The sequence below is a fragment of the Salvia hispanica genome, chromosome 6 (assembly GCF_029641045.1).
Source record: "Salvia hispanica isolate PSC_SH4W2 chromosome 6, Shi_PSC_v1, whole genome shotgun sequence".
Taxonomy (NCBI): Eukaryota; Viridiplantae; Streptophyta; class Magnoliopsida; order Lamiales; family Lamiaceae; genus Salvia; species Salvia hispanica.
Window position 1 is genome coordinate 32,643,476 of NC_142697.1, and position 15,127 is coordinate 32,658,602.

The 15,127-nt window shown below is 38.2% G+C and overlaps 1 protein-coding gene across 1 annotated transcript; it reads left to right on the plus strand.

The window, feature by feature from the left end:
* The first annotated feature begins 12,553 nt into the window (after positions 1-12,553).
* Positions 12,554-14,395, plus strand: LOC125204683 (putative 2-oxoglutarate-dependent dioxygenase AOP1). Its single transcript, XM_048103391.2, has 3 exons — positions 12,554-13,008; positions 13,337-13,667; positions 13,900-14,395. The coding sequence occupies exons 1-3, from the start codon at positions 12,629-12,631 to the stop codon at positions 14,149-14,151; spliced, it is 963 nt and encodes a 320-aa protein (XP_047959348.2). The 5' UTR covers positions 12,554-12,628; the 3' UTR covers positions 14,152-14,395.
* Positions 14,396-15,127: the final 732 nt, after the last annotated feature.

Sequence of the window (15,127 nt, forward strand, 5' to 3'; positions counted from 1 at the left end):
ACTTTCATTACTAACTCACACCTTGAATTCAAGCCCTCACACGTGGCAAACTTCCAAAGATGGATTGTGTTCTCTCACTCTCAAAGTGTATAAGGATAATGTGTACATAAGCACTCAAATCATACATCATGCAAAGTTTACCAGAGGCTTGCTCAAGTCTACTCCCTCGTCTACTAAATGTGATTAAGCTTCAAAAGTCCGAAAGGTCTTTATCTTGCTAAAAAATGACTAAAAATAAAAATATCCCAAGTAGAGTAAAGATAACTCCACTTTTCTACCCAAAGCACTTTTAACACTTCATTTATCTCATTCAACTCACTTTCCAATCCTTTGATTTTCTTTTCTTTTCACAACCTTTCACACATTTTTTTAATCTTTTTTTTTCTTTTTCTTTCTTACACATCTTTTCTTTTTTTTTTTCTAAGATCAAGCACATATTTGGAATTTTTCTCAATTTCACAACTTGTACTTTCTTTATATTAAGCACACTACTTTTTATACTTTCCTCCTTATCTCTCCAATTCCTTTACAAAATAAGATAGCAAAAACTAACTAACCCAAGGAATTGTCCCCATTATTTTGGCTTCCAAAGAATAGGCTTAAAGGCTCAAACTTGGCTCTGAAGGGAAAAGTTTTGAATTTAAAATTTTGTAGAGGGTCATGGTTTTTAGATAAAAGTAGGCTAAGAAAAGATGGCCAATCATCCTCCTAAATCGACTTAAACACTAGGTAAACTTAGACAAGACTAGGAGCAAGTTCTAGAAACATATACATGTATGCAGATGATTCACACAAGAATAAATTTTGGCTCAAATCCTCACAAGGTATAAGCATGATTCAAGGCGAACAAGCAATTCACTAATTATGCACCTTTTCACCAAACCATCAAATCAAAACGTTAAGCCACACTTAAACATAGATGGAATGTAATATCATCGGCAAGTCAATCTAAAGTGTGTCCCTAAGCATGCGTGTTTCTAAGTGTCACGACCGCATTTTCTAAGGATAGAAAACACGGTGAATCGCGACTAGGGGAGGATTAAAGAAGCGGGAGAGAAAGGGGAAACAACAAAACTCGACCAAATCTTGATATAATAGAAATAAGTCGAATAAAATCAGAGTATCGTTTCAACAATCAACAACTCCAAATGAAAATATCTCAACAATACACGAACTCAAAAGAAACAACATTCAGCGGAAGCATTTCGAGAGTAGAATAATGCTATGTATGAAGACACAACATATTCCGAACATTTGATAGACATTCTTCACTTTTATACTCAACACCCACCTCGCTCGTCACTGCTCAACCTGCACATTTTTTTTAAAACAAATGCAGGGCTGAGTACTTGATGCACTCGGTGGACTCATGCCGAAAACATTTTTATAAAAAATTGTTTATCATGCCATTAACGAGTGACCTCGGGGTTTTAACTTTGAAAGGGCCCGAGTCAGTAAAACATTTCACCAACATCATCATCACCATGAACCTCAACATCATGAACATCACCATACCACATCTGAACTACATGACAAGGAATGTGGCCACATTCCAAGTCACTAGACCGGCCAACTCAAAGATATAGCGCACGATCTACAGGGAGTACACCAGCCTGAGTAGGGACTCACTCCCTAGTCAGACCCGAATTCGATTAACCATACATGGCAAAAGCCACTTCAGATAGGTCCTACATCATCACAAAAAAATATGGCATGACAAACATATCTCCCATCATTTCAAAAATAACATGCTTAGGACATAGTCCTTATTTAAAAAGAAAGCCCACCTCATTTGCTTAAAATTTTCGACTTGTCTTTCCATTCTGTTCTCAAATAGCTTGCAAAAAATCACCATTTTTTTCAAAGAACATAACATGCAAAAATTAGACTTTAAGAAAATAATTCAATTAAAAACTATGCATGCATTCTATATAATATTAAATCTTACCCTTTGATCTCTCCTCGGAAATTCTAAAATTTTCTATGACTTTATCACAATGTATTCATCCTTCTATTGCCTCCATCCGAACTCTCGTCAATCTTGTATTCAAGTTTCAGTCGAACTCAAATAAACGAGCTGCCCACTCCTAATTAAATCATTAGCTCAACCTCTATAAACATAAGTAACTCCGGCCCAATTACTATTTATCCAGAATCCAAACTTATGATCTAATATATATATTAAATAGAACAAGGGCCACACTTACATATCTTTTCTCATGACGTGAATTCCAGAAATGGGATTTCAAAATGTCCAATTCTTGCTTCTGTCATCCATTTACGTCTGCCTTCTCTCTCGCCATTCCTTCTCTCTTTCGTTTCTTCTTTTCTGGTTCGGTCAAATCCCCAATCGCAGAAGTCACCGCCTCCTCTCTCAGCGACTTATCTCCGTCCACTGCCTACCTCCGTCAAAATCATCGGCGATGAGCTCGACAAGCTCAGCTTCCCCTCCGCCTATCTTCTTCCTTTCTTATTCTCGACCAACAGGCTTGTTGCCGTCGTTATCGCCGTGAAACTCCAGCACCGCCATGTTCCTCCACAACTCGCCGGTGTGCAAGCTGGCGCCGCACTATCATCTCGAGTCCGGTTTCACATCGCTCCACCAGATTTCGCCTACAAATCGAAAATCCTAATCTGACTCTCACTACTCCTCTGCATCAATAGCCGCCGCCGTTAATCGCTCTGCGCACCGTCGTTGCCGATGCATCGGCCGGTCAGCCGCTGCTTCTCGTCGCTGTCGCCCTCGCCGCCACTGCCGATGTGGCTGCTGTCAATTGTCATCGGTTATCTTCGAAGTTTTGGATTGAAAGGTGAGAAAATTTGTGGAAAAGGTGAGAAATTGAGGGTGGCTTGTGATTTTAAACGAAGCTGCAGAAACGTGGGATTATTGGGGATATGTATATATAGAAAAAAAAAAAATCTCGGATTGTTGTCCAGATTACTTGGAACGATTTTCCTCTTTTTCAGTTGATGGAGCACTGTAGTTCATCCCCATATTTTGTGAAACAGAAATTTGGGCGTTGGTTAATAAATTCTCATGGAATAATTAGGTTTCAAAATAAAGAATAAAAATATGTTTTGGGCTCTTAATAAATGGCTTCAAATAAGCTAGTAAAAGAATAATTGTTAAATCCCAAATTTGTAAAAGTCTTCTCTCGACAAAAGAAACAAAGGCGAAAAATTTCTAGGTGCACAAACGTCGTCCTTTCAAGAACAATTAAAAAGGTAAAAAAAAAAAGTCGGGGTGTTACAATCTACCCATCTTAACAAAATTTCGTCCCGAAATTTGCTTATGTCCTTCGAAAAATTTATGTTATCTCTCTCATCTTGTTGTTTGATTTTCTAAGTTTGAATTCCTTACTTCAAGTCCGCAGAGAAATCCCTTCTTTGAACGCTTCTCTTCTCTTTCAATTGTTTCCAAGGCCGCTGCCCAAGCTTCCTATCTCCATCGGCTCAACACTCACGTTCATTTATCATGGGTCCAAAGAAAGAAAACTTAAGTGGCCCAAGTACAAAAGTCCACTCTACACACCAATCCAACTCTCGTACATACTTCCACCACTCTTTCTCAATTTCTTTTGCAACACCTCTACTGAAAAAAAACGTACCTTGAAAATTCTTGTGTCGAGGCTTGACCGGGCGAAAGTTGAGAAACTTTGGAAAAATCGCGCTGGAAAAATACGCCCAGGCGGCGGCCCGCCGCAACATGTCCGGCGGTCGCCGGACGACAACAGAATGTTCCAGCGAGCAGGTGGCGGACCGCCGCAGCACATGCGGCGGTCGCCGCGTAGAGGTCAGAGCCTGCGAAAAAATTTCAATGCACAAAATTAAACTAAACCCAAAAATACTTAACTTAAAGCAAAAATCGTCAAAAAAAAGGAAACAAATTGTCTTAAAAACATCCAAAAACGATACAAATGCTCATTTATAGTCATTGTGCTTGACTTCTTCAATCTTGAGGAGGAGGAGGGAAACGGGCACTGAGGTCGTCGAATGCGCCAATAAGATAGGCGATATCGCCACTCATTTTTTGGCGCTCTTGTCGAGCCTCGGCGCCATCCTTTGGAGCTCTTCAATTTGTTGACGGCGATGCACATCTTCTAGCCTTTGTTGCTCCCAAAATTGTTGCTCCGCCGTGCGCTAATCGCCTTGAGCCGTCCATCCTTGGCGGTTGTAGGCGTTCTCTCTTTGTTGTTCCGCCCATCGGGTGTCCCAAGTGTTGGACACGTTTTGCATGTAGGAGTAGATATCTCCTAGTTGGGCGGAGGTGTTTGCTTGAAACTCCTCATCGGGGTTCGGCCTTCTGCGGCGGCGGTTTGCTCTAGTCCGGCGGCGATGTCCCTCGACTTCCTCCTCTTCTTCTTCTTCTTGGCGGCGTTGGGGTGGCGGTGGCGGCGGCACTTGACTCTCTTGGGCGTGCGAGTGCTCCCCTTCTTCGGTGTAGTGATCGATAGCATCGAAGGCGGAGTCCTCATCGGCCTCAAAGATGGGGATGCGAGCTGGGATGTTCCTCTTCCTAAATTCCCCATTGACGGGGTTACCCTCAATGGCTCTCCGGTGAGCCGGGGTGTTGAGCTTCCAATTGGCTTGGTTCGCCCAAACGTCGACCTTAGTCAACTGCGGATGGGGACGGGGAAGTGATCCCCCGCCACTTGTAGGAAAAATCCTTGCCCCCAATAATCGGTCTTCAAGAGCCCCACTGAAAATAGCACCTCATAAGTGATGAAGCGCTCCCCGCCATCTTGCGTCAAACCCGCGAAAGACACCTCCAAATGCTCGGCGATTGCCGTGATCAAACCACCACAACATTTGACGCCGCCATCCTTCTTCGTGATCCGATCCACATAGATAGTAAAAAGGGTTCCATAGTCGAATCCCTTCTTGTTGAGGAGGCAACAAATCACATTTAACTCCGTTTGGGAGACACTTCCCCCGTCGACCCTAGCAAACATAAGTTGGGTCATGGCTCGGTGGAGGTACCGCAAAACCGGGATGCGGATTGAGGAAGACTTGGCGTAGCCCGCGGCATGCTCATGCTCATTTGTCATCGCACCCCAAACCTCATCAAAGTCGTACTCATTATCGGTCTCGAGGTCGGGGTCGAAGCAATGGAAGATTTCGCAAAGTTCCTCCATGGTGAGCGAGTGCCATCGGTTGCCTAGGCGGAAATCGATGCTAAGCGGGATGTTTTGCCGGCGATCCTTTGTGACCTTCAACGAGCTTAGGAACTCGAGAGTATACCTAAACGACGGCCACTTCCTCTCAAACATGTACCGAAGGCCATTCCCGTCACCTACATCACATAATGCCCAAAAGTCCTCCGCGATCCCCAAAGTTTGAAGAGGAAAATCATGGGGATACCGCGAAGACGCCGACTCTCGCATCGACAACTTCTTCCACATAGCCTTTTGCTCATCCGAGGCAAGGCTAACGCCGTAGTTTTTAGCGTTCTCGGGCTTTCCCTTTGATCCCATATTCCTACAAACGAGAAATATTACAATTAGAAAGTATACCAATAATGGGAAAATCAAAGGTTCCCCCAAACTTGCACTCTTATAATCAATACCTAAGGATCAACATGTAAGACATGTAAGTGCAAGCTTAGGTGTATAAAACTTCCTAGATGGTTGCGTGGAAACATATAGAAACATAATTATCCAAACTAGGAAACACAAATCCATCCCCTAATGTGAATTCATCCCCCATGCAGAGACGTATCAACAACAATTCAATATATATCAACAATCTCTATAGGATACTAAAATATTGCAATTCATGGAAGTAATAATAGCCTCACAATGCTATGAACATGATTGCAACATAAAAACAAGTAGAAACAAGAAGGAATCACTATTCACAAAGCTTCAAAACTATCACCAAAACACAATATCACCATGGAAATTCACAAATAAGCATACACAATCATCCCCCATCATAAAATAAGAGTTTTCATCGAAGAATTCATCCAAAACATGCTTAAATCCATGGAAGAAGTAGAACAAAACTCAGAAATTTAGTTAGGATGCATACCTTGTGTTGATTGAGAATTGAATGAAGAACTCTAAACTTGAAGAGAATTGAGAGAATTATGGTGTGGGTGTGTGAAATTGGTGATTTATAAAGGTGGGGGTTGTGTGCAAGGAAGGAATTTGAGAAGGAATGAGAAAAAGAATGGAAAACTTACCTTTTAAACTGCATTCCCGTCTTCTGAACTGCGCGCGGCGGGCCGCCGCACGAGTGTTCTAAAACAGCGATTTCTGGCGGGCCACCGCGGCCCATTCAGCGGTTCATCCAGCCCACCCTAAGCCTGCCCTAAGCCCATCCTATCCTGCACATGTGATAATACGTGTGGCGACCGCTGTGTTAAATGCGGCGACCGCCACGCGTTGAATTAATTTTTATTTTTTTTATTTTTTTTACAAAAACGAAAATGAAAAAAAAAATGAAAATAAAAGAAAATAACTAAATCAACGAAAAATTGGGTTGCCTCCCAACAAGCGCTTTTGTTTTTAGTCGTTAGCTCGACTTGAAGTGACCCACTAATTGGGCGGATCAGCGACCCTAGTGTTGAAAATGGGCATAGGGGGCAACTTGGTCCCTAGCTTCTTCCATCACTTGTATTTTCCCTTATTTGTTTTGATAACATAAATCTCGGGGTCCTCCTTGGTTGCCTTCTTCCTCTTTTGCTTCTTTTTCTGCGGGAAAGAGGCGGAGGGGTTAGTATCGTCCTTTTTGGGAGAACGTCTTACCTCGTTGACAATGTAGATAGTGGAGGTAGTAGGATCCTCCACTCCAAAGGGGTCTTGAGGTTTGGTCAAATCTGTGACCATGATTGCCCTACACTGCCATTCCATCTTTGCCTGCTTTGCTTCCTCAAACTTGAGCATCTCGCTTTCGATCTTATAGGTGGATTGGCTATGGTTATCGCTAATTGTGATCTCGCCTCGACCTACATCAATCAAAGCTTTGCAAGTAGCGAGAAAATCTCTCCCTAAGATTAGAGGGACATTCTTGTCTACTTTCATGTCAAGCACAATAAAATCGGCGGGAAAAATGAAATCATCTATTTTCGCTAAGACATCCTCAATCATACCAAAAGTTTATATGGTCGAGTTATCGGCCAACTTGAGTGTTAGGTCTGAAGTTTTGAGTGACCCAATGTTGAGCTTTTCGTAGTACTTTAGCGGCATGAGATTGATAGAAGATCCTAGATCGCATAGGGCCTTGTCAACCTTTCCTTCTCCAATCCGGCATCGGATAATGAATTGGCCCGGATCTCTCTACTTCACTGCCTTCTCCTTTTGGATGATCTCGCTGCAATGATGTGGTAGCTTAAGGTCGGCTTTTGTCGGCTTTCTCTTTCTCATCACTGCCTCCCTTAGTAGCTTCGCATATTTAGGTATTTCCTGCAACGATTCAACTAGAGGAATGTTAGTATGAAATTTATAAAACATGTTCAAAAAATGTTTGAACTGCTCTTTGAGCTTAAACTTCCTCTTTGGCTGGAAAGGTAGCACGATCCCATAATGCCGCACGAGTTCTTGTTGAGCGGGTGCTTCCCGCCTTCTCTGTGGCGGCCCGCCGCGTAGTGTGCGGCGGTTCACCGGCGTCTGGGCAGTCCCCAGTTTTCTGCTTTGCCACCCACTTTTTGTTGACGTCGTCCACTAGTGCGGTTGCCTTTGCCCTATCCTTATCCAATTTCTTTTGGATTTGCTCCATTTGTGTGTTGATGTTGGCTATGGCTGTTGAGATCGTGTTCATTCCCTGCTCGAGGTTGTTTATCCTAGCTTCGACCACTCCGATCTTGGTGTGTTTAACCTTCCTGTCTTGTGCGATTACTTCCATGATCCTTGTGATCCCTTGTTCATACTTTTCCTCCTTCTTGAGTGTCTCAACTACTCCTCCCTTGCTAACATTAAATCCTGCGGGGGGTTGCAAGTAATTATTGTTAGAATAAGAGATATTAGGGTGAGGTCGGTTTCCATTATAATTATTGAAATTACCGCCCCCTGGTTAGGGCGATAGTTGTTGTTGTAATTTCTATTGGGGCCGCCTCCTTGCATGTAGTTGATTTCTTCCACTGTCGGGGTAGGAGTTTCAGGCTATCCCTAGAATCCTATGAGTTTAGTTACACATAATTGAATAAGCTAAAAACATAGATTGAAGGGAAGACAATTTGAACATAAAACTAAAGCAAATAAAAACCGTAGGTTGAATCCTTATCGTTCTTGATGTTCTTGAAATCCTTCTCCAACTCCTTTAACAAGTGAAGTACTCTAGCTCTTGATCTCTATGAAGTATTTTGCAAGTAGAAGCTCTCTCTTTTGATGAAGCTTGAGGTCTTATTTATAGGGAAAAGGCAATCCTTGTTGTAGACGGAAAAGATCTCCAAAATATGGTAAATCTTGGTGCAAATCTAGGGCTTCTCGAATTCGCCGCCTTTCTCCGGCGGGCCGCCTCACCTTGGCCGGCGGTCGCCGCGTTGGACTCCAGAGAGTCTTTTCCCTCGGCGGCGGACCATCGCACGACTTCCGGCGGTCGCCGGACGAGACTTCTCTTCCAAACGTATTTTTCTGAGGCGGACCGCTGCATTGATCTGCCCGCCGGGTGCCGGCGGTCGCCGCACACATCCGCGGCGGTCGCCGGTCGCAGTCTGACTCCAGATTTCCAGACTTTGCGTTTTGGCTCCCTTTTTCGGCTCAATTATGCACGTTTATCTCAAAACACGTCAAAATACCAAAATGAAAAAAATATGCAAATAATGGACGTGTAGAGTGACTTTGACATCCAAAATGGACCAAATAATGACCTTAAAATAGTGCAAAATCCGAGCGTATCAGTGACTCGTCCTATAAGTAATAACTGTACTAGGGTATTGTAGTTGGAATTTGTATAACCATAATTGTGAATGCACATCCCTAGAATTCTGTTATCTCTCATATTTTATCTTTGTGATTTAATTGCATTTAGTTGTTTGATTTCTTTTAATTGTTTTAGTTTTCAAAACTCCAAAATACTCTTGTTTCTCTAAATAGTATTTGACGCTTAGTACATAATAGCCAGTTGAAATTATATTCTCCCTATTCGATATCCCGGTACTGACTTTAGCTATAATATTCCTACTATGTATACTTGCAGGTATTTATAGTGCTAAAAAATAGTGCATCAACAAGGCACCTCGAACGCCTCAATCAACGCTCAGATTATTTTCCCATACAGACAAGAACATAATCAACACATTGCATCAGCTCAATCATGTTAACGGTTTTGAGATTCTTACCAAAGATGGCTAAACTTGGATCCCTGCAGATCCAACAATACTCGATCCATTCGTTGTCATAGTTGGGACCACTTACCATGTTACTACTATCCTCGTTCACAAAAAAAATCTCTTATTTTTCCATCTTTTTACAACGTACTCAAAACTTGTATTTCCTTCACTTCACTAATTTCTCATTAAAATGCATATCGTCCACTGTTGAGACTATTTTTTCATGTATGGAGATCATAATTTTTTTTAAATAATTTTTTGACCTTTTCATTTGTAATGAATCTCGTATTTTACTTCACCGATACGCGTCATTTTCAGGCATGGACAAACGGGCGACTGTATGCTCCATTCCACAGGGTGGTGTTGAGCGGTGATGAAGAAGCTCGACACAAAATCGCATTGTTTTCATTTCCGAAAGAAGGGTGCGTGATTAAGGATCCGGAATAGTTGGTGAGTGAAGATTACCCTTTGCTCTACAAGCCTTTTGATTACAATCACTTCAATAATTTTACCCTCACAACGTTGGTAGGTCTTTGCCGGATCCTCTCAATGGGAGCCCAAATACCATGATTATCAACTTATATGTCTGCTTGTTTGGGTGTTTAATTTCTCATTAATTTATAGCTATTATAATAGAAGTTTCAGATGCTTCAAATAAATGTAATAGATAAGCTCATTTCTGGGTTTTCTATGTTGGTTCTTTCCTGGATGCGAAAGAAGAGTTGAACCGCATATTAGATAGATAGTATATATATTTGGATTTTGTATTCAGTCATAATGTTGAAATACATCTTCTTACTCTCCAACTCTCTATCCTCTAAAAAATTATTCTTACCATTATTTAGTTTTTGATATTTAGTAAAAATAAATATGAAAAGGTCCTTTGCTTCAAAAAATAAATAGCTTGATACAACATAAAGAATAATATACTTCATATTTTAATATTTCATTTATTTTTTAAAAAATAACAATTAATATGAAAAAAATACCTTTTATATATATAACTCTGTTTTTACTTTTAAATTAGTATCACACCCATATATATGGATACATGGATTAAGATATTTTTTAACATTGATATATATGACAGAATAAATTAATTAAATGATATTAGAAACATAATAAACATGAAACAATTAATAATGAAACAATATAAAAAATTATAATGTTCTTGATGCCACAATCAGTGGAATCACAACACCGCCATTTAAGCTGCAAAATTCTACATTGGATCATATGAGTTGAAAATTACATGGGCACATGCAAGTTGAACCCAAGATCAATATTATATTTTTATTTAATTGAAAAATTAGCAGATTAGTTATCCAACCTCTAATATAGCAATCAATGACACCAACATTCAAATTATAGATGTTTCTATAGCTTGATATAGATATGATAATGAAGAAAATTATATAATTAACAAACCAACGGAATTAAGTTTATAGTTATATGTGTGTCATGTAGTAATGATTATTGCAATACTCCAATTAGATCCTTGAATTTGGTGATGGATCGAGAAATGTTTTCTGGAGGGGCAGAATTTCTTTACCTTATGTATGTCTTTTGATATCTTCTCTAACTCGACCTGCTACCTTTAATTCTGAATACGACCCAAACCCGTTAACGATACGATATAATAAGGGTTGACACGATGCGAGAACGACCTGAACCCAATATTACACAATTAAAACTTGATATTACACAATTAATCCTAATTTTAAAGTTGATCTACATGATAAAAATCAATTTTACAAGATTTAATCCCGACAAAGTTTATTATTCAATCTGCCGGCCCAAACTTAATCAAAACTTCATCCCAACTCATAACTAGTATAGTCTAGCCCAAATAAGTATTAAATATAAATGCCCCTATACTTAGTTGAAACTACTAGAAGTAAGTAAAAATTCTTGTTCAATGAATGAAGCATGTGTTGAATTATTTCAAAACCTAGTGGAAGTAAGTAAAAACATACCGAAGTTTCAATGTACTACGTTCTGGAATAAAGTAATAAACCTACTACAATGAAGTAAAATGGGTTTGTAATGAAGACCGAAATAATTCACACATCAACGAATCTCATCACAAAAACTATATTCAATCAGGTACATCTAATGGCCCTAATTTGGTCTATAATTCGGTCTTTAAAATTAGTTCGTCATTAATCACAATTAAATAATACTATATTAGAATCAAACCCATATTAATGTGTATAATTAATTGCATAGACAAACCATTAACAACATGTAAACATTTGTCAATTGGCGGCGCATGCCCAGACCATTCTAGACCCAGGACCATGGCTAAAGCAGGCTAGATTGGGCTACATTTTCTTTCAATAAATTTAGACTCAATCTAGACCAAACTAGGTTGGGTAGTCCATAAATTAAATTATTGTTTTATCAATTTTTTTTAAATGTATTTTTGAATGTATTTTTATTAAATTGTAGTACTCCAAATTAAAAATTGTTTGATTTGAGAATTAAATCATGTATATTCCTACAATTTTCTAATTTTAATTGTATTTCATATATATTTGTTAGATGATTTTTGAATCACGTTAAATATTACTCCCTTCGTCCCATAACAATAGACACTTTTGGGATGATATGGGTTGATGCAAAATTGGTAAAATAAGAGAGAAATTGAGAGAGAAAGTTATTGGAGTATTCGTGGCAAATGAACTCCACTTCATTAGAGAAAAATGTCACCAAATATAAAAATGGACTATTTATATAAGACAAATGGAACATTAAATATGTATATTCAAATTTATCTTCTTATAATTATTTTAAAAGAAAAATCAATTGCATAGAGATGTTGAAAAATATATAAATAATGTGAGTGAATATAATTTAAAAAAGATTAAAATTAAAGTAAAAATAATTAAAATAGTAGTAGTAGTAGTATAGAGTTAGTTGTTGTAGATCATATTTGAGCCTATATTGGATTGGATTAGGTTATTTAGCTCCGTACTATGTTATCAAGTATTCATGCTTACCCATCCCTACAAAATGAGCTTTTTAATGAATAATTAAACAGCCAATTGTTTGGTTTCCAAGATAAAATAATACCAAGATATAACCTAAGATTGAGTTGTGAGATTATTTTAGTCCTAGGGGTTAGCTATGACTAATTATATCATGATCCATCTAGGATTGAGTTATGGAATTGAATCTCATGAACCAAACACACTACAAATTTAATCTCAGATATAATCTTACAAACCAATCAGAGCATAACCACAACCAAGATCTATAAATAGCCCTATAAGAGGGAATTTATACCATAACCACAACCAAGATCATTTGAGTTTTCCTACAAGAAGAGAGCTACCTAGGTTTTTATTCATAAAAATGAGTTTTGTAAGCTTGAAGCTCCCTTTGATTGATTTCAGCAACCTAGGAGAAAATGACTCTCCAAGGTGTGAATCAACCAAAACCCAAATTCGAGAAACCCTTCAAGAATATGGTTGTTTTGAAGCTACATTCAAAAACTTTATTCCTCTTGAGTTGAGGAAATCAGTTAGTGATGGGATTCGACAACTTTTCGATCTCCCTTTACCCATCAAACTACTCAACAAAAAATCATCCAAACCTTACAATATTGGCTATGTTGGCCATAACGATTACGGTCCACTCATGGAAAGTATGGGCATCGATGACGTTCTCTCGTCTCAAACAGTCGACACCTTCGCCAACCTCATGTGGCCTGATAAAGGCAATACCACTTTCAGGTTTAATCCCTTTTTGATTTAATTTATTAATATTACCATCTTGATGACCATTTTTAATACACGTGGATCTACTAAAAAGGTTAAGGTTGCTAACTTTTGATGAATTGCCTATTGAGATTCATATAATAGTTTCTCTTATGATACTTATGTACTAGTGTTCTACATAATTTCTCTTTTACATTAACTTTTGTTGAATATTGTTTGTGTTAATTTGCAAACATCAATTGGGGTGCATTATATTTTAAGTTTTCATCGAACATTAAATTTTGACTAAAAAAATTGTGCATTAAGACAGATTATTTCCTTCTTGATTGTACTACTGTAACAGCAAAGATCTACAATTATACTGTGAGAAACTGTCTGAACTGGACAAGATTGTGAGGCGGATGGTGTTAGAGAGTTTTGGACTGGAAAAATACATAGACGAACAAATCAACTCCACGGAATACCTTGTTGGTCTCCAGAAGTACGAGGCGCCTCGAACGCCTCACTCAACGCTTGGATTAAATTCCCATATGGACAAGAACATCATCACCATATTGCATCAGCTCAATCATGTTAACGGTTTGCAGATTCTTAACAAAGATGGCAAAACTTGGATCCCTGCATATCCAACGTCACTCGATTCATTCATTGTCATAGTCGGGACCGCTTTCCATGTATGTTACTACTATCCTCGTTTTTATAAAATAATCTTATTTTTCCATTTTTTTTCAACGTACTCAAAACATGTATTTCCTTCACTTCACTAATTTCTCATTAAAATACATATCATCTACTATTGAGACTATTTTTTCATGAATGTAGATCATAATTTTCTAAAATGATTTTTTGGCCTTTTCATTTGTAATGAATCTCGTTTTTTACTTCACCAATACGCATCATTTGCAGGCATGGACAAACGGGCGACTGTATGCTCCATTCCACAGGGTGGTGTTGAGCGGTGGTGAAGAAGCTCGACACAATATCGCATTGTTTTCATTTCCGAAAGAAGGGTGCGTACTTAAGGCTCCGGAAGAGTTGGTGAATGAAGATTACCCTATGCTCTACAAGCCTTTTGATTACTATCACTTCTATAATTTTACCCTCACAGATGCTGGTAGGGCTGTGTCGGATCCTCTCAAGGAATATTTGGGAGCCTAAATACCATGATTATCAACTTATATGTCTGCTTGTTTGGGTGTTTAATTTCTTGTTAATTTAAAGCTATTATAATAGAAGCTTCAGATGCTTCAAATACATGTAACAAATAAGCTCATTTCCGGGTTTTCTTTGTTGGTTCTTTCCCGTATCGCGAAAGAAGAGTGGAACCGCATATTAGATAGATAGTATATATTTGGAGTTTGTTTTCAGTCATAATGTTGAAATAAATCCTCTAACTCTCCAACTCTCTATCCTCTAAAAAATTATATTTAACATTGTTTAGTTTTTGATATTTTATAAATATATATATGAAAAGGTTCTTTGCTTCAAAAAATAAATAGCTTGATACAACAGAAAGAGTAATATACTTCATATTTTACTATTTCATTTATTTTGAAAAAAATCACAATTAATTTGAAAAAAACACCTTCTATATATATAACTCTATTTTTACTTTTAAACTAGTATCACACCCATATATATGGATACATGGATTATGATATTTTTTAACATTGATATATATCAAACAATTAATTAATTAAATGATATTAGAAACATAATAAAAGTGAAACAATTAATCATGAAACAATATCACAAATATGTTCCAATATTGATGCCACAATCAGTGGAATCACACCGCCATTTAAGCTGCAAAATTCTACATTGGACCATATGAGTTGAAAATTACATGGACACATGCAAGTTGAACCCGAGATCAATACTATATTTTTATTTAATTGGAAAATTAGCTGATTAGTTATCCACCCTCTAATATAGCAAGCAATGACACCACCATTCAAATTATAGATGTTTCTATAGCTTGATATACATATGATAATGAAGAAAAAAATTATATAATTAACAAACCAATGGAATTAAGTTTATAGTTATATGTCTGTCTTGTAGTAATGATTGCGGCAATACTCCAATCAGATCCTTGAATTTGGTGATGGATCGAGAAATGTTTTCTGGAGGG

Bases quoted from the DNA above. Each gene is read 5' to 3' on its own strand.
- LOC125204683 (XM_048103391.2), top strand. From the start codon at position 12,629: ATGAGTTTTGTAAGCTTGAAGCTCCCTTTGATTGATTTCAGCAACCTA. The intron at 13,009-13,336 runs GTTTAATCCCTT...CTACTGTAACAG, and splicing joins AAAGGCAATACCACTTTCAG to CAAAGATCTACAATTATACT. The intron at 13,668-13,899 runs GTATGTTACTAC...CATCATTTGCAG, and splicing joins TAGTCGGGACCGCTTTCCAT to GCATGGACAAACGGGCGACT.